This window comes from Montipora capricornis, chromosome 11 (assembly GCF_036669925.1).
Source record: "Montipora capricornis isolate CH-2021 chromosome 11, ASM3666992v2, whole genome shotgun sequence".
Classification (NCBI taxonomy): Eukaryota; Metazoa; Cnidaria; class Anthozoa; order Scleractinia; family Acroporidae; genus Montipora; species Montipora capricornis.
The window spans coordinates 23,767,118-23,789,617 of NC_090893.1; the positions used below are offsets into that span (position 1 = coordinate 23,767,118).

Below are 22,500 nucleotides of genomic sequence, written 5' to 3' on the forward strand. Positions count from 1 at the left end.
ATCACTTCAACTTTCCCGTCGCCACAATCTTTACGTTTTTACCCATAAAACAATGTCTATTGCCCTTGAAACACTTGCTTTATGCCAGGTTGCACACTTTAGAGCACAATTCTCCAGGATAATGCCAATCCAAATCAGCAGAGAGATATATTCTTTCCCCTGCAGAATGCACAAATAGTGACCCCGCCGCCATTTTTGTCAGTTACTAATATCACTGGGGCCCAGGTCACGTCCGTGACAAATGCAGATGGTTACTAAGCTCCGTCTTAAAAATGTGGTCACAAAAAGTTTTTGTGGACTGCTTCCCTCCAAAACAAAATGGCGGACGTCAATAAAGTTCCCGCCTCATTTGCATCAAACCCGTCATTAAGTAAAGCTATGATCTTCGCAGTTACGAACGCAATTTTTGCAATTTCGTAAAGAACCCTGAAAAATTCAGCACTTCAACGGGGGTTGAACCCGTGACCTCACGATACCGGTGCGACGCTCTAACCAACTGAGCTTCTCTACGCAATTGCAAAAATTGCGTTTATAACTGAGAAGATCATAGCTTCACTTGATTTCATATCCGCAGTTCATATATATATGATCAATTTCATATATCATTTCATCGTTAAATCCGTCATTTTTAATAAGGTGCCATTCCATACAAATTCTGTATTTCTGCAAAATTTATGCAAATGATATGCAGCCGTATATGAGCGATTTACACTACTGTGGTACAGGCTATTATATTAAAAGAAAAATTCTTCGTCAGGAGAAGTTTGTATCACTTTTACACAGCCTTTAATTGACCGAATGCAGAAATGGCGGCCAAAAATGTATTATTTTGTTTATGTGCTTATGAGACTCACTAGCCTAGCTCTCAAGCAACCTTTCTTTTGTATTTTGTCCATGCAAACGAGGCTAGTGAGGCTAATTAGCACCTAAACAAAAGAATGTTTTTTTTGGCCGCCATGTATGCATTCGGTCTATAAAAGATAAATTTTCTTCAGCCTTTACGATTTAATTAAAGTGCTTCTGCGACGAAAATCAGTGGGTATTTTTACTCGATTTTTTTCACCCTTAGTTAAAGACTAGACCCTAAAGTTGACAAAGAAAGGTGTCCACAGCTAACCTGACGATATTATACATCAGTAAAGACTGCCCGAAAGTGTACAAATTTTGTCCACCATTACTCGAACGACAAGTACTTGTGGCCACAATTTTGTCAAGCGGCGTTCCCTCCTTGACTTCATCTCATCATCCAGCGAAGTCTTTCTGCAAGTTTTTTTTAGTAAATAGAGTAAGAAGAAATGTTTTTTCTTCAAGTTTCTCGTCTTTTTCCTCAGAGGACGGTTCGCAGTTGAGTTCAGACAGGAGTAGTGCGATTTTCGAGGAAAGTGAGGCCAGTTTCGTACCCCATGACGAAGATTTAGAGCCACTCGCAACTCAAGAACAAGCTGCCGCCTACAAGGCAAACCATGAGAACCAAGACAGCGCGTTTTTTTTTCCAATTATTCATGAATGGTTAAAATTGAAACAGAAATTTTAAGCAAAGCCGTCTCAAAACCAATAGTTGACTACACTGACTATGTCTTTTCCCTGTGGGACATGAGTAAACCGGACATAGCGACTTCCATCGAACAGGCAAATTTACATCACCCTACGATTAAATTCACGGCAGAAATATCTGGCACTGAAACTGTGTTTCTAGACACAATAGTATACAAAGGAACGACATGCAAGGATCAAAAAACACATGTTAAACCAACGGAGACCTTCCAAAATACGGATTTCACCTCGTGTCACCCACCAAGCAATAAAAGGTGAAGCTCTATGAATCCTCAAAACACACTTTCAAGGAAAACATTTTAAAATTTTAAATACATTTGCGAGATAGAGGTTACCAACACAATTTGGTAGAAAAACTACTATCAGAAGTCAAATTGACAAAGAGGGAACCCGTGCTTAAAGGAAATACCAAAAGAAAAACAAAAGCTTTTTATGACACAATACCAGACATCAGTGTCAAACTTGAAACAAGTTTTACTCAGAAAATGTCAACACCTACTTGGCCAAATCTTTAAAGAGCCACCTATTATTTGAAGTAAAAGCTAACGGTAAAAACGCACGATGTTTCGACCGAACTTTGGTCATTACCAAGCCAAAGGTGAACATAAAAATTTTGCATAAGTATAAATATGAAACAAAGAAGTGAAAGTATGTTAAGTTTGAAAATGTAAAAAAAGGGATGTTACAAAACATGCAAGAAAAACATGCAAGAATAACATAATTCAAATTGTAAAAAACTTTCGCACAAATTGAGTCTGACTGCACATGGAGACTTGGTCTCAGTTCATTAAAAAAATAAAAATAAAATAAATGAGGCAGTCAAACTTGTTCTTGCACTTTTTTAAGATGGTAAAATTCTTGGTAAGATCATTGGGCACATAAGAACGTTTCACACGGAAATGTTTTCCAATAGAGGAAGACCCATTCTTGTACTCGTCTACGCGTTGATGCAATTGCCGCCGCGTGTAACCAACATGACCTACATCACACAGGTTACATTTAAAGAGATAAACAAGGGATTGTTGGTTGACAATAGACGGCTTTACTTCAGACGGTTTCAGATGTTGTTTGATCTTGTGGCTGACAAACGTGGGCTGGAAGGTCAATTGAATTTTCTGGCTCAGATCTTTGAGTTGCGCTCTTACTGTAGAATATGTGAACACCTTATGTAGGAATGTTTGTCATGTATCATGTATTGTTTTCTATTCATATAAATTAGGTAGCCATTCGTGGTCACTAGTCTCTCTTCCACTTTGGATCCAATAAACTAATGTGTTCTCTCAGGCGTTTTCTCTTCCCCTGAATCGACACGGTGTCAGAAGTAAAGTACCACATTTCCCGGTTCCCTGATACATAAGCTGTGTTTTCCTGGTCTTCAACATGCAGAGGGACTTCGCAAACCCGATCCGATCCGACGAAGGCAACGTCGCGCTGAATTGGAAAATTTTTGTGCAAGAATCAAAGGAAAGTATTTATTGCTGCCACGCACGGAGACAAGAATGAAAAGACAAAAGCGTACATCTTCTTAAATTTAGCGGGAAGAGAAGCTGTCGAGAAAGAGAAATGATTTGTCTACGCGCCCGCCGTTCTTAATGTGGATGGCTCTATTCGTGTACCGGCTGAATCTCGTGAAATTTGCGCCCCTTGTGGGAATGTTGTTATGGAAAGGCACAAATTTAACACGAGAATGCAGATACAAGGCGAGCAGTTTCAGTCTTTTGTAGCAGGAGCCCATTAATGGGCTCCTGTTCGTAGGTGATCGGAGAATGGATCATTTTACAGTTGTAGCTACAATCTTAGACAAAAACCTTGAAACACTTTGAACATTCTCGCACCGTTTTCGTCCCCCTCCCTTCTTCAATGTTGGTGTAGCCAGTCAAAGAGGAAAATGTCGCCTCAACACTGTCAAGGGGAAAGGGGTGTTTCAAGGATTTTTGGCGAGGATTGTGTGAGTTGCAAAAGGCCATCTGGTTAATATCAGACGTTGTCATTTATTGTTAAGTAGTTTTCTTGAATAGCCCAGAAAGACGGCGCTGGCTGGGAAGATCTTGCTGTAACTTTTGTTTGACGCAAGCTAGGAAAGATATGAATTGTCTAGATTTCGGTAGAAATAAATAGGAAATGTTATTTTAGGTCTTTAAAAATAGACATTTGAATACAGCCTGGCCACAATAGTCACAGGTAGGAGGATTTTTTTTTTTCTCAGACATAAAGGTTAAGTGTGATTAGTCACACAGTTCAATGAAAAAAGCAAGTATGGTGTACAATAGGAAAACCTCGGCGGAAGAACGAGCACTCATCAGATTTCTGTACATGGAAAGGAGGTATTCTCTGCGAGAAATTGCAGCAAAAGTGGACCGATCTGCAGCAACAGTAATGAGAGTGCTAAAAGAATTTAACACTCCTTCAACGTATTCGCAAACTCACGGAAAGGTCACCCACCAAAGAAGAGGAAGGCCAAGAAAGTTGTCATCCAGAGAAGAGAGACTCCTTATAAGGGCTCTTCTCAAACTGAGGCGTACAGAAGGTAACTTTACTGCCAAGCGACTCATGAATGAGGCAAACATCTCGGAAAGTGATGTGTCAGTTCGCACTGTGGGAAGATTCTTAAATAGCAAAGGGTACTTTTATCTCCAAGCCCGGAAAAAAGGGCTGCTTACTAACAATGACAAGAGCTTACGCGTTGCATTTGCCAAAAAGGTGAGAGAAGAGTATGACACGGAGTTATGGACTCATAAAATTGCTTTCTACTTGGACGGAGTTGCTTTTGCGCACAAGACCAACCCGCTTGATCAAGCACGAGCTCCTACTGGAAGGATCTATCGCAAAAAATCTGAAGGTCTCAACCAATTTTGCACCGCGAAAGGGAGTAAAGTTGGATCTGGAGGGAGGGTAGTCAAGTTTTTAGTGGCGATTTCATACAATGTAGGAGTTATTTTATGCCACGAATATGAACATATGACGGGAAATTTTTTTGCGTCTTTTATTGAAAACACTTTTGAGCAAATGTTTGTGCAATCAAAGAAAGGAAATACAAGACTCTTCATTCAAGACAATGACCCAAGCCAGAATTCAGCAGTCGCAAAGACTGCTTTGCAACAAGTCAGGGCAAAATTGGTTAAGATACCGCCACGCAGTCCTGATCTAAATCCAATAGAGAACATGTTTAAATCAGTCAGTGACAACTTGCATGACAGCGCTATTGAGGAACAATTAGAGCGAGAGAGTTTCACGCAATTCAAGGAAAGAGTGAAAAATACAATTGTTCAGTTTCCAGTAGCCAAAATAAACAATTTAATAGAATCCATGGACAGGCGTATACAACTAATACTAGAAACACAAGGACAGAGACTAAAATATTAAGTATGTATCTTTATGTTTTCAGATAAATATAATGCAATTGACATTTACAAAATTATCCTATTGAATATTATATAATAATCACTGATAATAGTTTGGAACTACCATGTAATATTTATTACCTTGTATTTGGCAACAGATGTAAAAAAAGGAAATCTGCAGTGTCCATGTACTGTGCATGTTTTGCCTTAGTCGAATCACGTGCGGTAAAGGTCACAACGGTTTACCGTTGTCAAAATAGAAGTTGGTCTGTTGACAATCTTATTTTATTACATGTCATGGTTAACCGTTGTGAAAAGGCTGAATTTCACGATGGCATTGAGGCTGTTCTTGAAAATTCATTTCAATTATAACTAATGTCTTCTACAAGGTGATTTTCAACCGAGAAATACGACTAAGGAATGCGATAAAAGGCAAAACCTAATGGTAAACCGTACGGTTTACCAGCGTTTGTTTACACTTTACACTCCGTCACCATCACGCAATACTGTAAAGTTGCATAATACGTTTATTGGAATATGCTGAGATTCGCCGATCCTTTGGTGGGAACTCGTTCAACACTTATCCCGAACTGTTCTCGTTACTGTTTGGGGACAGAATTAATTTGGCGAAACATTTTGAACAAGGCGGAAGGTTTCTTTGCTCGCCGGGTGGAATCTGCGAAAAGAAGTTGAAGATTTTCCACCTTACTCGCATCATTTCGGTCTCCCGTTCATCTATGCAGCCTCCCTTAATGAACACTAACTCATGCTTGCCTGTGCAGAATATCGGAGTGTCAGTGTCAAAGACAATGTCTTTAGCGTAGTGGCACTTCGGTGCTGGCAAATGAACTGTCTGCCCCTCCAACAGAAGAAGCATATCGTGCCAAGGCAAGACCTGTGGACTCCAGCGAAAGTCATTAAGAAAAATAACCTCGGCAGATTCAGCGCCAACCCAAGCAAAATTGCTAGTAGCGGGATTACTAAATGTATTGTAGATGACAGTCAACGGGTTTAGTAAAAAGGTCTTGCCACAATTGGCACTACCATAGATTAGAATGTTTCGGTACTTGCCGAGTCCTTTCTCAAGTAGCTCACGCACAGCACTCTGAAAACTTCCACCTCTTAAATTATTGCGTGCGAGAGTATCCTCTGCAACTTCCAACCACTCTCCATTGCAGTTAGCGATACATGGACCTTCTAGAGCTTTTTGTAGTATGTCCATCCTTGTCATTTGTTTCCTTTTTAATTTTTCCTCTGCTTCCTCCATTTCCCATCCTACTTGTATGGCCTCGTCAACAACTTTACTTCCTCTGTTAGCGATGAATTGCGCTAAATCTTCCTTTCCCTCTTTCATCTGTCGAGAGGCTAGAGCAAGAAGCTCAAGCCTGGACTTTATTCCTTTTTCTACGACTAGCTTTGATACATCGAAAATACTGAGTCGAGGTGCCTTCCGTTTTCTGGTTTTCTTTGCTTTTCTCCTCGTTCCACCGCGTTCCGTTGTTGTCAGACTGGCCTCTTGTGTTCGAGGTGGGGCGCTGTTGACCAAATCTGGATGATTCATAGACTCAACATACTCGGGATCTTCTTTTGTTGTGTATCTCCAGGCGCTATAATAATTGGAGTGAACAGACGAAAAATTCACTTGAATGGAATGGTTGTCGTCGAGATAATTTCGCACACGCAACCATCGGCGTGGATGCGACAGCTTTAATGCCATGTGGTAATGCGTCCCCCCTGAAGAATGCTGCTCTTGACTACAAACCCACTGCACAATATCAGCTAACCCGCTCCTTGTCTCATTGAATGCTTCCACCACCGTTCTAGCAAAACAATCTCTCGTTTGAAATTTTTCACGATTGGCTTGACTGTAAGTAATTAAATACACGCTACGAACTTCGCGATGCAAAAGCCTCTCTCGCGATCCCACATGGAGGTCTTCTGAACGTCCATTATCGTGCAAGTGTTCACTTCCCTGGTCACTTTCCTCCTCTGACGTGTCTTCAATACTCTCCTCATAACAGTTTAAATCTCCTTCAGAAGTTGCCATTATCAAAACAAAAATTTACTAGCGTTATAATCCTCTTCGCACTTTTACACAACAACAGCAACAACACATAATACCCACGCGTTGCCCTAACAATAACTTTCTAAGTCTCACTTTCATCTTCTGCGCATGCTCAAAGAAATTCCCGCCACTTCAGACAATCTTAGACAAAAACCTTGAAACACTTTGAACATTCTCGCACCGTTTTCGTCCCCCTCCCTTCTTCAATGTTGGTGTAGCCAGTCAAAGAGGAAAATGTCGCCTCAACACTGTCAAGGGGAAAGGGGTGTTTCAAGGATTTTTGGCGAGGATTGTAGGTTATCTGGCCTAAGAATGGAAGCGAGGCTGCCGGTGACTCTGCTTTGATACAACTTTTTGATTTGTTCTTTTCTAATGTTAGTGCAGACTAATTACAATTACAATAACACTATTTACATGATAAAAGAAGTGAGGTCTGTATCAATACAACGTCACCGGCAGCCTCGCAGCCATTCATAGGCTAGGTCACTTAGCAAACAACTGTAAAATGACCTATTCGAGCAGCCACGTTTGAGTACGGCACTCTAAAGGACGAGCTTATCCGTAACAAAATAGCAATAGTTCTGCGTTGCTTCGTTGTTCGTTAGGAAGCAGCTTTTGAAAAAAGGGGGACCTCACACTCGAACGCGTCAATGAAATCGGCACCTTTAACGAATTCTCCGACAGAGACAACACCAAGCTCTAGCTCGAGCGTTCACAAAGATAAACTCCACAGCGTTGGCAGAGGTTTTCTCATCAAAAGAAGCATCGAAGCCTGATGTCCGTGACATGAGATCGGCGTTCAGTAGAAAATTTCTTCACTGTGGAAAACCAAACCATTTCGAAAAAGTTTGCAAATTGTTCTAAGAAGTCAAGTACCCGTCGAGGCCCTCGTGGACTACGGTCAAGTCGCAGTAATTTGACGTAGTCAACGAAATCTCCCCCGAGCTTCCTAATTATCAAGGCGAAGATGATTTGTATGTTATTGACGCTGTTACCGAGTCGAGAAGTAAGCGAGAAATTTTCTGCACAATGGAAATTAATGGCAAACGAGTGGAGCTGAGAATTGACACTGGTGCTAAATGCAATGTCATTACTTTGGATTTATTTACAAAGCTCAGCCATGGAAATAAATTAGCCAAAGGCGGTGCTTTTGGTTGCTTATGGTGGTGATACATCATCCACACTTGGTACTACAAGTTTCGACTGCCATTTGAAGTGTACGAAACGCAACTTGGAATTTCGTGTTGTTGACAGACCAGTAACACCTCTGCTTGGTCTGCGGAAAATTTTAAGCATGGGTTTGGTTCAATTGCACAGCAAGGTTCATGAGGCTGATATTGTTAATGCCTTTCAAACAGCCGTTTTTGACGAATACAATGGTTTTAAAGGCCATCTTGGTACTTAACCTGTCTGTTCTTTACAAGATAAGGCTTGACCGCAACTCTACTCCTGTTGGTAGACCACCACGTCAAGTACCCCTTGCAATAGAAGAATGCGTTAAAAGAAAGTTGGAGGGGATGGTTAAAATCGGAGCGATCACACCTGTGTCTGAACCAATCGAATGGGTCTCGCAGATGGTAGCTGCAAGGAAGAAAGATGGTAGCATTTGCATTTGCATAGATCCACAACTGAGATCTCAACAAAGCCCTCAAAAGTCCTCAACCATCCCATGCGATCAGTCGAAGATGTTGCCTCCCGCTTGCCTAATACCACAGTATTCTCAAGTCTTGATACAAGGAGTTTTTTCTTCTTTTTTCTTTCTTCTCTCTTCACAACCTTTAGCACATCGTTCGGGAGATACAGATTTCTTCTCATGCCGTTTGGTATTACATCTGCATCGGAAGTTTTCCAGCGCGCAATGGAGGAGCTGTTTGCTGGGTATCCCTGTGCTATCGTCGTGGATGACCTATTGGTATGGGGAGAGGGAACTGTGGAACATGATATAAATCTTACGAAAGTTCTACAGAGACGGCGTGAAGTCAATTTGAAGCCAACTCCAAAGAAATGCAACTTTCGCCTCGATCAAGTACCCTATATTTGGCATCTTTCCACAAAGGAGGATCTCAAGCCTGATGAAGCTAAGGTCAAAGCCATAAAAGAAATACCAACTCCTGACAGCCCTGAGGCGCTACACCGATTTCTTGGCATGATCAACCATAAAAATTCTTTGAATAGGGCTATTTTAGTTAAGAATAAAACGCAAACAGCGGTTACAAACATTTGCTTGAACGGCATAACTTTTATAATCTTAACGTCTCATATGTTTCGTATGTTACTCTTTTACTCCGCGGAAATTCAAAATAAACCTAGTCCGCACTTTGGCTTATTGCTGCATTAGAATTTATTCATCACCCCGATTGTTACAGTTTACCTTTGATGGCCTCAGGAGGATCTTGTTACTTAATGGTTACCTTATAGGAACTGTTAAATATCATATGAATGATGTAATTTAGAAACATCAAAAATAAGCCAAAAGATCTAAGATTTGTACAAACAGTTAGGAAAAAAGAAGTTCTTATCGGTATACCTTTCTTAGGTCATTACAGCAAACACCTCACAAAACAGCTGCGGTCTTGTATAAACAAATTCTATGGTATTTTCAACCTCAAAATAGTTTTTCAGAACACCCGAAGAATCAAGTTTTTTTTCCCTTACAACGATAAACTAGTAGCTCCTTCCTTCAGGTCAAAAGTAGTGTACAGAGCAAACTGTTGGGATTGCAACGATTTCTGTATAGGGAAAACGAAAAGCCGATTACTTGACAGAAAAACAGGACATTTTAAAGCCCTAACTACAAATTGTCACGAATCTGCAATTGCTGATCATGTTTTCTTAACCAAACATAAAATTAATAAGAGGGATCATTTTGAAATATTAGCAACTGGTCGATCAGACATGCATTGTAAAATTAAACAATCTCTTTTTATCCCTGATCTAAAGCCAGCCTTAAATGAAAACGTTGGCAAAGAGGGAAACTTTATCTCTATTATTAGCATATTTTTTGTCGTTTTATGTCAATCAATTTCGTTAGTTCTCAGTCCGTACAGTTGTATTTTTGAATTAAAATTTATCTGTAACTAAATAGTAATCACTTCTGATGATGTATGTTATAACATACGAAACGTTAAGTTCATAAAAGTTATGCAATTCAAGCAAATGTTTGTAACCGCTGTTTGCGTTTTATTCTTAATGATCAACTATCTTCACAATTTTATCAGCAATGCTAGTGAGAAGACTGCGCTACTACGCAATTGCTTCGGAATGACATATACACCGGACTTGGGAGGAACCTCAGCAACAAGCTTTTGTAGCTCTGAAATCTGACATCTCTTAAGCACCAGTCCTTAAGATCTTCAACCCCTTAAAGCCTGTTACGCTGTCTCTCGATTCCTCTAAGAGTGGCCTTGGTGCTGTATACCTTCAGTACGGGGACCCTGTGGCCTATGCCTTGCACGCTCTCACAGAAGACGAATCTCGATATGCGCAGGTCGAGAAAGAACTGCTCGCTACGACATTTACATGCAAGAAATTTCACGATTTCATTTATGGTCGAGAAGCCACAAGCCTATTACGGCAATTGCAAACAAGCCTTTTCATACTTTACCTGCCCGTCTGCAACGTATGCCGTTACAGCTTCGGAGGTACAATTTGAAGTTCATTTACAGAAGAGGAACGGAGCTTCATATAGCGGATGCATTGTCAAGAGCCTACATTACTGAAGAACTTGGTGTAGAGGATGACCATCAGCTTGTTATCTTTGTCGTCGATCTCTAGAGCATGGTCGAGCTCTAGAGTCATACTCTTGCAGATCCCATTATGCAAAAAGTGGCTCATTTCCTTGCAAATGACTGGCCGTCAAAGCTCAAGAGTGTAACCCCAAATGTTAAGGTCTACTTCCCTATAAGAGATGAGCTGATCGTTGACAATGGAGTGATTCTGAAAAGCCTCAGAGTTGTGGTTCCAAATTCCTTGCGCAAAGAATACATCCATCTTCTGCACAAAGGGCATTCAGGGACAGATGCTACCAAGAGAAGAGCAAAGGATATGTTGTACTGGCCCTCCATGATGCTGGAAATTGATTGTACGATAGCCTCGTGTCAGCCTCGCAACAGTGCAAAACCACACCAGCAAAAAGAGCCGCTTCTGGTCCACCCTGTTCCAGTGCTTTCGTGGCTCCTTGTCAGTGCTAATATATTTGATTGGCAATCAACGCAATACTTAATTCTGGTTGACTCATATTCCGGCTGGTTCGAGATGAATTCTCTCCACGATTTATCTGCCAAAACTGTTATTCAGAAGATGAAGCGCCACTTTTCTGCTGACCGACAAAGGCCCACAATTTTCCAGTAAATAATTTCGAAGCTTTGCCGAAGAATGGAATCAGTCATCATGTCACCAGTAGCCCTCTCTTCCCACAGTCCAATGGCCTGGTTGAGAGTGCAGTGAAGCAAGCCAAGAACCTGCTCGACAAATGTAAGAAGGATGGTTCAGATCCTCTGCTTGGCCTTCTTAATCTCAGGAACGTTCCACGAGATCAAGTTCTTGGTTTCCTTGTGCAGCGTTTGATGTCCGCTGCACCAGGTTCTTCTCCTAGCTGCTAAGAAGCTCCTTGCTCCCAGGGCCCTCAACAACAAACATGCTTCCTCGCGCCTCAAATCAAATCGTATGCAGCAAAAGGCCTCTTACGATCGTGGCGCCAAACCTCTTCCACCTCTCAATTCTCAGCAGGCATGGCAAATTGTGAGTCTTCACACCAGAAAAGGATATAAGAAAGTTGTTATTGTCAAACAACCCACTGCAGACCCACGGTCCTACATTGTGAATGTTGGAGAGAGAGAGAGAGTACCGCAGAAACCGCAGACATCTTCAGGCTGTTCCAGAACGTGCTCCTGCTCCTCCTGAAGCAACCAATCAGAATGTTCTCGCCTTTCCGGCAGCAGCCAACCAGAGCGCTTCTCCTTTCTCCTCTGTTGAGTCTCCACCCGTGACACCTGCCAAGTCTCCAGTCCCTCGGTATTCTCCTGTAAGGACCCCTGTCAGACCCGAGACTCCAGTTAAATCTCCATCATAAACGCATAAACGTCTACGGCAAATGTTTCGGCTTCCAGTTGCCTCTCGCGTCCCAATGCTCAAAGACCACTTGTTCTCACTAGGTCTGGACGGATCTCAAGACCAAATACCAGATATCAAGACTTTGTTACTTGATTGGAGAAGCTCGTTTAAGTTCTATTCTTGGACTGGATTAGATAGTAACTATTAGGATTGATGAACTACGAATTATTTTTGGTATAATTAGTTTGGTTCGTTTTCTTTCACCATGTGCTTATCTATTAACTTTGTTCGGTTTCTTTAGTTTCATTACAGTCTGTTTTACAAAGGGGATGTAGAATATGTGTGAACCTCATGTAGGAATGTTTGTCATGTATCATGTATTAATTGTTCTCTATTCGTATAAATTAGGAAGGCATGCGTGGTCAGAAGTCCCTGTTCCACTTTGGTTCCAATAAACTAATGTGTTCTCTCAAGTGTTCTCTCTTCCTCCGAATCGACATTTACAATATCGGCTGAAGAGACCGTCCAGCCCACTTTGTCAGCCACAAGATCAAACAACCTCTGAAACCGCGCGACGTTAAGCCGTCTAACCAACAATCCCGTGTTTATCAATTTAAATGTGACCTGTGTGATGCAAATTATGTTGGTTACACGCGGCGGCATTTGCATCAACGCGTAGACGAGCAGAAGAATGCGTCTTCCACTATTGGAAAACATTTCCGTTTAAAACATTCTTATGAGCCCAGTGATCTTACCAAGAATTTTACGATCTTAAAAAAGTTTGACTGTCTCATTTATGATTTTTTTTAAATTAATGAACTGAGACCAAGTCTCAATGTTCAGTCAGACTCAATTCGTGCTAAAGTTTTTTTAAGTACTAAATGCAATATGAGCGGCCGTATTGTATCGGATATGCAATGTCGAGCCGAAGGCGAGACACTTTATATCCGATACAATACGGGCGCGAATATTGTATTGTGCTTATGAAATGTCAGCGTTTAAGTGTTAATGTACACTAGGTATTTTTGGTGATTCAAGACATTTAAACCGTGAAAATTGAAAGAAACATTTATGTAAATGAGGAGAAAGCTGTATCAGAAATACAGATATTGATTAATAAAACATTTCTTTTGTTTTCCCATCATGAATTGTTAATGAGTTTTATAATTATTTTTAATTATGTTATTCTTGCATGTTTTTTAACACCCCTTTTTTACATTTTCATACTTTACATTCTTTTACTTCTTTGTTTTATATTTATACTTATGCAAAAATTTTTATCTTCACTTTTGGCTTGATAATGACAGAAGTTCGGTTGAAATGTTGCGCACTGTATTACCGTTAGATTTTACTTCACAGTGCTTTCAAAAACCTTTACTTGTAAGCACCTATTATTTCCTACAGAAAAAGGAAAATCCGTAAAGGATCTCCTCGTTAGAACAAACTATATAAGGTTCTATACCTGTTTTCACACAGGAAGGGGAATCAGTGTTGCCTGTCACCTCTTTTGCTTTACTGATCTTAAAAACTTATATTTCGCACAACCTCGTTCCCAGGGTCTCTCTTTATCTTTGTCTTCTCAACGACAATGGAGACCCTGTGTACGAGGTTGATATCTCGCGTACTTGTACTTGTATTTATTTAACTCTAAAAGTTTCGTACTCTTAACCTCAACTATCCCAAAAAGGTAACAAAAATATTAATGCTTATTACCCTGATGAACTGAGCAGATCTTGAAGAGCCCTAGGTGTTTAAGTTGTAACTGTGAATGCGAACAAAGGCTTTCCACTTGGCCAGTTCATAGTTTGCAAAGAAATTCCAATTCGCGGATTTGACTTGTTGCTGCAGTCCTGTACAACACAGCGACAAGCTGGCATATTTGTAGCCTGCGTGGCCGGCGTAATCGGGGAAGGGGAAGGGGAAGGGGAGCGAGGGCGATAGGCTATGCAGGCTAGCATATTTGCCTTTTTTTTTTTTTTTACAAGTGATGAGCATGGACAACGGGATATTTTTCCACGTGAAGAGCTGTGACTTTGCCTCAGAACACTTTGGTTTTGATGATATGATGATGTCACCGACTCCCTGGGATCTTACTGGGACAAGCAATGGCTGACGCTCGTTCACGAAAAGCATGCATCGAAAAAGCTCACTTCCATTTGGAATTTCCAACTCAAATTTGGCAGGCGTAATTATTGGCCTTGAAAGATCACGAGAAGCAAAAAACTAGAAAAGGTCAAAATTTCGTCTCAGTAGCATTTTTTAAAAAAGCATTTCTCTAGGTTAGAATTTACTGAGAATGTACTTGAAATTCCCGGAATTTCTAATACCAGCTTTTTCTAATACCTGAAAGTCGTAAAGTCGCCTTTAAAAATGCACCCTTGTGCCAGAGATATGGAGAGCATTAAATGAGCGGGAATTAATCAAATAGCCCCAGAGCTTGAGAGAAGGTGTCTTAGGTATTGCGATGATTATTGTTTAGGGCCTCTTCATATGAGCCCGGCTGGCCTTGTTTCCGAGATGTTGCTTTGCCTCTAAATCCTTTGTAAAAGCTTCGATGTGTTCGTATGAGAAAGCGGGTTGGCTCGGTTTCCCAGCGAGATCTCGGTAGCGGGCTGAAGATTCTGGCATATGAACACTTCATCACAGTTACCGGGAGGAAAATAATACAATGCATTTTCGTTATAAAACGGACATTATCGAGTTTTTACTTCTCTTTTCTTCGATAATGAAGCTTAGATGAGTTTCATTTAATAGTTAACGTAAAATCAAAATTAATTTGAGGTTGTTTAAACAGAGAAAATCGAGACACAAATTTTTCATCTCGGGAAGGGGGCTTAAGGTCGCCATATGAACAGAAGCCAATTTCATCTTGGTAACCGATCCATCTCGATCAAGCGGTATCATGTGAAGAGCCCCATAATTGTATAATAACATTGTCAAATCACTGTGGATATGCAAGTATCAGTCCACTGGGCAATTTGACAATGGCTCGACCAAAGTTATTATCAACAAAAGGAGTAAAGCAGATGATACGTTGTACCTTGCTTGGTGCATGTGTATTCGTTACATTCTTAATTTTACCATACAAAAAAAAGGCAAAAGAAAAGTTATCCTTGGTAGGGTCACAGATTACCAAGTTTGCTGTTATGTTTTTATCTCTGTTCAATTTAAGGAAACGTTGCTTTCAGAAAGCCAGTAAGTGCTACAGGATATTTTGATCGAGGTGACCGTACAGCAGATGGAAACCTCAGGACTGCGATGGCGCTGTGGTGGTGGCAAGTTGACTTGGGAAGGATGGTGCCAGTGAATGAAGTGATCTTCTACTGCGATACTCGCTATGGTCGTTATTTCGTGGTCAGAGTGGGTAAGGTGACTAGAAACATGGATATTTACCTTTTCTGTTCTCAGCTGACAAGGAAAAGAAGGAAACACATTTGCACTGTGACCATTCCTTTCATGAAAGATTCATGCAGAGAGATTTCAATTTCTTGTTTTCCTGTAAATTATGGTGATTTTTATTACAAAAAGTAATTTTCTTGGTAGAAATTTTTAAACCATTCTCCTTTTTTATTTTTATCCCTTGTTTCTAAAGAAAACTTGGAAGATCAAAGATGTGCACCCATGCAGTTGTTCAAAGGCTGGATAGCTTTGTCCAGTGTATGCTTGTGCAAATGTGACAAAATATCAAGATTGCCAATTTCATGTGTCAACTATACATGTATAAATCAAGTTTCTTATATTCATATTAAATTGTCAGATATTTATGTCAAACGGTATATTTATACGTCAAGTTTTATATATATATATTCATATCAAGTTCCCAGATATTCATGTCAAAACATCTTTCCCTTACCAATGCATCTATGCCTATATCGAGCCGACTTTTTAGTGCGAAGTCCGATGGACGGAGAACTTTTAGGTTTAGAATGGGGCATCATCCGTCAAGTAAGCAACACAATATTTTCTGATCAAAATTCCTGTGTCAGATGATGCCTTACTTGACGCAAAAGAGGTTGAAAATTCTTCAAATTCTTTGTTAGACCACGCGTAGTGGTGGGTAAGTATTTCGAAATATTTCATCAAGAGGTAGGTGAGTCCGCTGGTCTTTTGAGAACAAACTGGGAAATATCGCTGACCTACTCCCCTAAAGATAATCTGTGGTCGATGTCCGAAATCGTCGACGGTAAGAGAAGGGTAAGTCACTTGTCTCGTTCTTAGCGGATAAGTCCGTCATTTTGATGTCGCTTTTCTGTGGAAGTTCACATTGTATGGACAGACGTACGGGCTGCACAACAATTTTGGCTTAGGTACCGAATTTTTGCTACGTATGAAAGGGAAGTTTAGGTCTATTTTGTGGCTTCTATTTTATCTGGTGGGAATGTACCTGCCTACTTTACAACAACAAGCACGTTTATGGTAATTAAATTACAATATGAGCCTTTGCTTTTAAGATTGGCAAATGATGTTGAAACTAATCCCGTTGATCGGCGCTCCGGACCAAGGCCACTTCCTGTGTTCACCTTACGTGTGCGTACGTGAAAAAACTTCGCACTAACGGTTCGGTACCGCTCGTTTATATTCATGTCACTTGGAAGTTTTACAAATCAAGAAAGCCTGGTGTCGAGCATTTCAAAAAGGCAGAGGGAGTCTGAGAACCAGCCGTAAAATAAACAACATGGCGGCCGACCATGGCAGCCACGAATCTCTTCAAGAGTTCTTCGTAAACTGATCTTGCATGTCTGTGTTCACAATGTACCACAGAGAAGAGTAGTACGAAGAAACGTTACGAGTATCAACGACGTATTGTCGAAACACGTCTTCACCGGGTAGCTCTCAGTTATGACATTGAGCAGCTGATGACAGCCCTCAAGACAAATCTTGGTGTAAATAACATACAGGAAAGTGACATCGAGAACAGTACAGCAGGTTCAAACGTCCTTTTTATAGCCCACAGTTTTCAGTCTTTACTAAGGAGAAGCTGCGATTTGGATGATGGAATATTGTAGGTATGAATGTGTGATGTTTTAGTAAATAGTTTCACAACGTTGATGTGCTGTCTGTGCACATCAAACAGTAATTTGCTTACGACTTCACTGTAGGAAAGTAACAAGCAAAATTTTTGCTTTGACAAATAAAGGGATGGCATGTTCTCTTCGATCGGCAAAGTAGATAAGTGCAGCACTCGCTTTTGAAGAACCAAGATTTTGTTTAAATAAGCATTGGACGCATTTAACGAAATCATCGCTATAGTTTTAGTAATTACTGGGTTGCCAGTATGGCAATCCCAGTCAGAAAATGGTTAATATTTGGTCAATTTCTCTCTCTCTCTCTTTTTTTCTCGTGTCGGTAAAAGTCTTGCCTGTCACTCACAAGCTAAGTGGTTTCTTTGTGCATAGAGCCTTTTCTGCGTACTTTCTTAGGATCGAGAGCGTAGTGGAAATGCGTAGATTTCTCTGGTGGACACAGTAGAATATTTAAATTAACCTGCAATGGCATCAAAAGTCTTGTAACGCGAATGTGGAAGATATACCCTTATGGAGCTCAATAATGGAAAGTCAATTGCATAAACAACAGAGGCAGGGAAAAAGAAATATTTGGAATCTTAAAAGCATTGAGTAATGGACTTCGACAACAATGTATCGCCTGTCGAGCCGAAATTAAAGTGAGCTGTATTTCTAATATTTTACCAAGTGTGCTGTTTATTATGTAGAACACTGAAACCGAATGGAAAATTCTCTGGTAACTTATGGGTTCAACAAAGACAGAACACCTTAAGTGGATCTGTGATCAACTCTGCACAGTCTTCAGGTATAAAAAATAATTGGAAATGTGACAGCCAAGAATTATTTGAAACTAAGCTTGTCGTCTATTTTGTGCTTCATTATCCAAGGAAAAGGTTCTTCATGGAAACGGTTTGATCCTGAAATTTATTTTGTTGTGTGTGCGTATATTTGACACCATTGAGTTTCTGCTCTTCACCCACGTAATGAAATAGGAAGGGGTTTTTGCCTGTAATAGCAAAAATGTTCTTTGTTTCAAAAAAAATATTGCCGGAAAAGTTGGCCTTTATGAATTCCTCTTTTTTTTATAATAGTTATGCGAGCTTAACTGGATAGTTTTTATGGCAATAGTCAAGCATTTTCATGTCAAAATGAGGTTAGTGTCTTTCTGGTGTGTTAGCTTAATTAAATATACCATGTGCGCCTCGTAAGTTTGTATTTGCCGTCTTCCACAACATTGATTTCCACTCTCAAATTTTCCTCCAGAACCTACTTTTTTGCGTAGAATAAGCTTTTAGAATGATGTTCTTGTCTTCTGCCGTGATACTTAACGGTTCGGAAACATGTTGTGAAGAAATATTTATAACGGGTCACAAACGCAACTTGATAGCCAGATTATGCATAAACGTACACTGAAACCAAATGAAAAATTATCTGGTAACTCAGTATGGGTTCAACCAAGACAGAGAAGGAATCCTTAAAGTGGATCTGTGATCTCTCAGTTGTTTCGCTATTTGTATTTACTTGTACTCAACTCTGCAAAGTCTTCGGTAAGAATTGGAAATCTTTAAAGCGACGAGTAATGGTCTTCGACAACAATTTCATTTTTCGCCGTTGGATATCAAGTGAGCCTTGTTTCTAATATTTTACTAACCTGGTATTATATAAAACACTGAAATCATATGGCAATTTTCTAATGGATTTAACAAACATTGAAGGAATCGAATGCCTTGAATGCATCACATTGTTTACTCAAGTCGCATTTTAGTTGTCTGGCAATTTACATTTAGCGGTATTTTGTACTCAACTCTGCAAAGGCATAAACAATTTGGAAATGTGACAGTCAAGAATTATTTGAATGAAAGGTTGTTGTCTCTTTTGTACCTCATTATTTACGGTCAAGGTTCTTTCGAAAAGGGTTTGATGTGAACTGTCAGAAATTTATTTAATTGCATATGCGTTGTGACATAGGAAGAGGTTTTTGCCTCTGATAGTAAATGTGTTGTTTGTTTCAATTAATTTTTCGCTGGAAAAGGACAAGGTGGTATTTCCAGCCTTTGTGAATTATGTGTAATTTTCAAGCTTAAATGTGATACAGGAGGATTTTTGTGGTAGTGCTCTGTAAGCAGGAAGGGTTCACGAAAATAAACAGGTCTGTTCGAAGCGTTCTTGAGTTTCAACAAAATGAGCCCCAAAATCAGCCAAAAATTGTGATGCCGATGAATAATAAACTAAAGTGGCTGCTATTTCCAAAATGATGGAATTACCTGGTAATAAATAACCTCGTCTTGGAGAGTAAATTTTTTGACTTTGTAGAAACAATGGTCAACCTCAAGGTTTGGGCTATTGTAATCTTTGTGTTGAATTCAGACATTTCTTGTCAAACTTTATAACACTTGAAAGAAAAAGAAAACTAACACAAACTAAAACCTTGTATCTTGCCATCATTTGACACAGATGCTTCACTGTTTCGTGAGTAAACACTCCGCGGTAACTTGATCACGGCGCCCACGGAATTCGATGTCACTATCGATTTTGCACTTTACTTGTGCAGCCAAAAGTACAATAACAAAATTGAACGTATCAAAAATCTCCTAAAGGGTCATTCCACATCAGAACAAAGAAAAAGACAATTTTTAAATAAACTATTTTAGGATTTTTAAAGCGCAGAGCCATAATGCATAAGGATTAAAGTTTCAAAAAAACATCATGATTAAGTGCGGATTGCATCATGCACAACTGAGGGGGGTACCCAAAGTAAATGACTACTGAAAGACTCCTCTATAGGTACATGGATAATGGATGCTATCATCTTTTTAATCATGATTCAAACAACTGAGTTTAACAAAGATCAAGTTTAACATTAAAATGTATAACTTTTCACCAAAGTTCTCCATTAAAAAAACAATTGAAAGTGTTTTCATTTTACATTTTTTCGGGGAAATGTGTAACTGTCAAAAATATTGTCATGGATGTTACGTAACGTCCATGAAAATTAAAGCTACTTTTTGCTCTCATGGCTTGTGTCTAAGCCCGATATAAAAAATAACATAGATGCTTTTTTATTTGACCAAGTAACAAACATGTATCTGTGACAGCAAAACGTATCACTCAAAAAAATGGTCACTCAAAAAAATTGTTAAGTTTGTCATGGATGTTACATAATGGACAACATTAATTTAAATGCAAGAAACTTGGTAATTATTGCCCTAAAAGCCGGGTTATAACATTTAATTTTGTTGTTCGGAAAAAAGGTCTCACGACTTTAAATAGTTTTATCCTGCTATTGCAAATTAGAAATTAATTTTATAGTAAAAAAGTATAGAAATTAATTTTTAAGTTTAAGATTTTAGGTACTCCTGGCATTATATTTGTTAGTGTTAATGCACACAGCTCTTGAGAGGACCACTTTTTAGTGAAAAGGGTCCCACGGTTAAATAAATTTTTGTTGCTGTTGTATTTTCATCCCGAATACCGGCAATCTGAACTTGAGAAGAGGCCATCCTTTGGAAACTCCAAGGAGCATTCAAAGAGGGTCGTATAGTTCACATGAACGGATATTTCCGGGATACTTGGACTTTCTTCAAGAACCCTATACCGTCGTCTGCAATTTCCTATTTGGGAGCCGAAGACAGAATTTCTCTAATGATGTCATCCAACGCAGTATCTGCTATACTGCTATACTGTACTCGTAATCAGTTTCCTGGTTGTTATGGCAGTACAGGCTTTTCAGTCGCGACAAGATTTGTCTTAAGGCGTTTATCAGTTGCTCATTGTCATAACCGAGAGTGAGAGTCACCTGAAGACGTGTTTCGATGACTGGATGTGTTGATATGTTACTAGCTTGTAAACGTTTCTTTGTTCTGCTCTACTCTACTCTTCTCGACAAGACCTTAGCTTGGTCATCATCGCAGGGTACATTGTGAACAAAGACAAGATCAGTTTTCGAAGAACTCTTCTGCGTTCGGAATGAAGAGATTCGCGGCCAGCAGATGTTGTTTATTGTACGGTTGGTTCTCAGACTCCCTCTTCCTTTGTGAAATGCTCGGCACCAGGCTTTCTTCATTTATAAAAATGTTAACGTTAACTTGACATGAATTTTTTACCAAAAGTAAAAAAAGTCGGCTTGATATAGGCATAGTTGCATTGGTAAGGGAAGGCTGTTTTGACGTGAATATCTGGGAACTTGATATGAATATAAAAAAACTTGATGTATAGATATATCGTTTCACATAAATCATATGTCAATTTGATATGAATATGAGTAACTTGATTTATAAATGTATAGTTAACACATGGAATTGGCAATCTTGATATTTTGTCACATTCGGACAAACATACCGGTAGATAAGTCACTATCCAAGGGCCGATTTACACGATACGATTTTGTCACATGCGACAAGCTCACGACAGGCCTACGACATGACTTACGATTGTCGCAGCGTTTTAAAACATGTTTTAAAATGCTACGACATTTTTTCTGACGTACACAACAATCGTAAACCATGTCGTGGGCCTCTCGTAAGCCGTTGTCGCATGCGACAAAATCGCACCGTGTAAATCGGACTTAACAGTTTCAGTCTGTGCAATAATTTTAGGATTTCCTCCTGTAACCATGAATATGCACACCCTCGGCAAATCTAAGTAAGGGTGTGTACAAAAACCTTGGAGAACGTTTAACGTAAGGTAAAGTCTGCTTACGATCCAAGTGGCCTATTAGGCCGGAGCTTATCCCGGTTTCTTTAGCATGAAACGACTAGGAGTTACTGTATTTCTACTTTAAACTATACGCTTCTCAATCGGTAGCCAATGAAGCTGACGTAACACTGACGTAACTGGGTTGTATTTACGACCACCAACAACCAACCAAGCAGCACAACTCTGAAGGTGAAGCCAATAAGTAGCGAATTACAGTGGTCCAACTTACAAGTAACAAACGCGTGAGTTAGAGTCTTAATATTCGCTGGAGACAAATATCGCTTAATTCTAGCAATATTCCTAATGTGAAAAAAACAGATTTACGAATAGCAGCGATGTGATACTCAAGTGTCATGTTGTCATCGAAGACGGTTCCCAAATTTCTCTGGGATGAAGTAGGTACTACATGCTCATTGCCAACAAGTAAAAGATCAAGCTGTTGGTGAGGGCGGTGTCGCGCTCCAATAACTAGCACCTCCGTTTTTTTCTATTTATTAAGCTTATTTTATAAGCTTATTATATTGCATCCACTTATTTATATCACTAATACAGGCCTCAATGCAGGAAAGAGCAGAAAGTTTGTCAACCATCGAAGATTACTCAAATGAAAGATAAATTTGCGCATTGTCTGCATAGAAGTGAAAACACATCCCGTGAAATTTGATTATGTTCCCCAACGGTGACGTGTACAAGAAATACAAATTAGGTCTTAAGACTGAACCTTGAGGTACACCACAAAAAATATCTCGACTAGTGGACTTTCCATCCTGAACCATCACAAGCTGCTTTC

At 39.7% G+C, this 22,500-nt stretch overlaps 2 protein-coding genes across 2 annotated transcripts in view; both read left to right on the top strand.

Moving 5' to 3' along the window:
- Window positions 1-22,500, top strand: part of LOC138023238 (single-stranded DNA-binding protein 2-like) — a 278,648-nt gene that overhangs the window by 103,780 nt on the left and 152,368 nt on the right. The gene's annotated exons all lie outside the window — the stretch shown is intronic.
- LOC138024639 (uncharacterized) overlaps window positions 1-22,500 on the top strand; it is a 145,969-nt gene that overhangs the window by 70,635 nt on the left and 52,834 nt on the right. Inside the window, exon 6 of the mRNA XM_068871861.1 lies at window positions 15,185-15,376. Coding sequence (XP_068727962.1) covers window positions 15,185-15,376 — 192 coding nt within the window. The remainder of the gene's footprint in view (window positions 1-15,184; window positions 15,377-22,500) is intronic.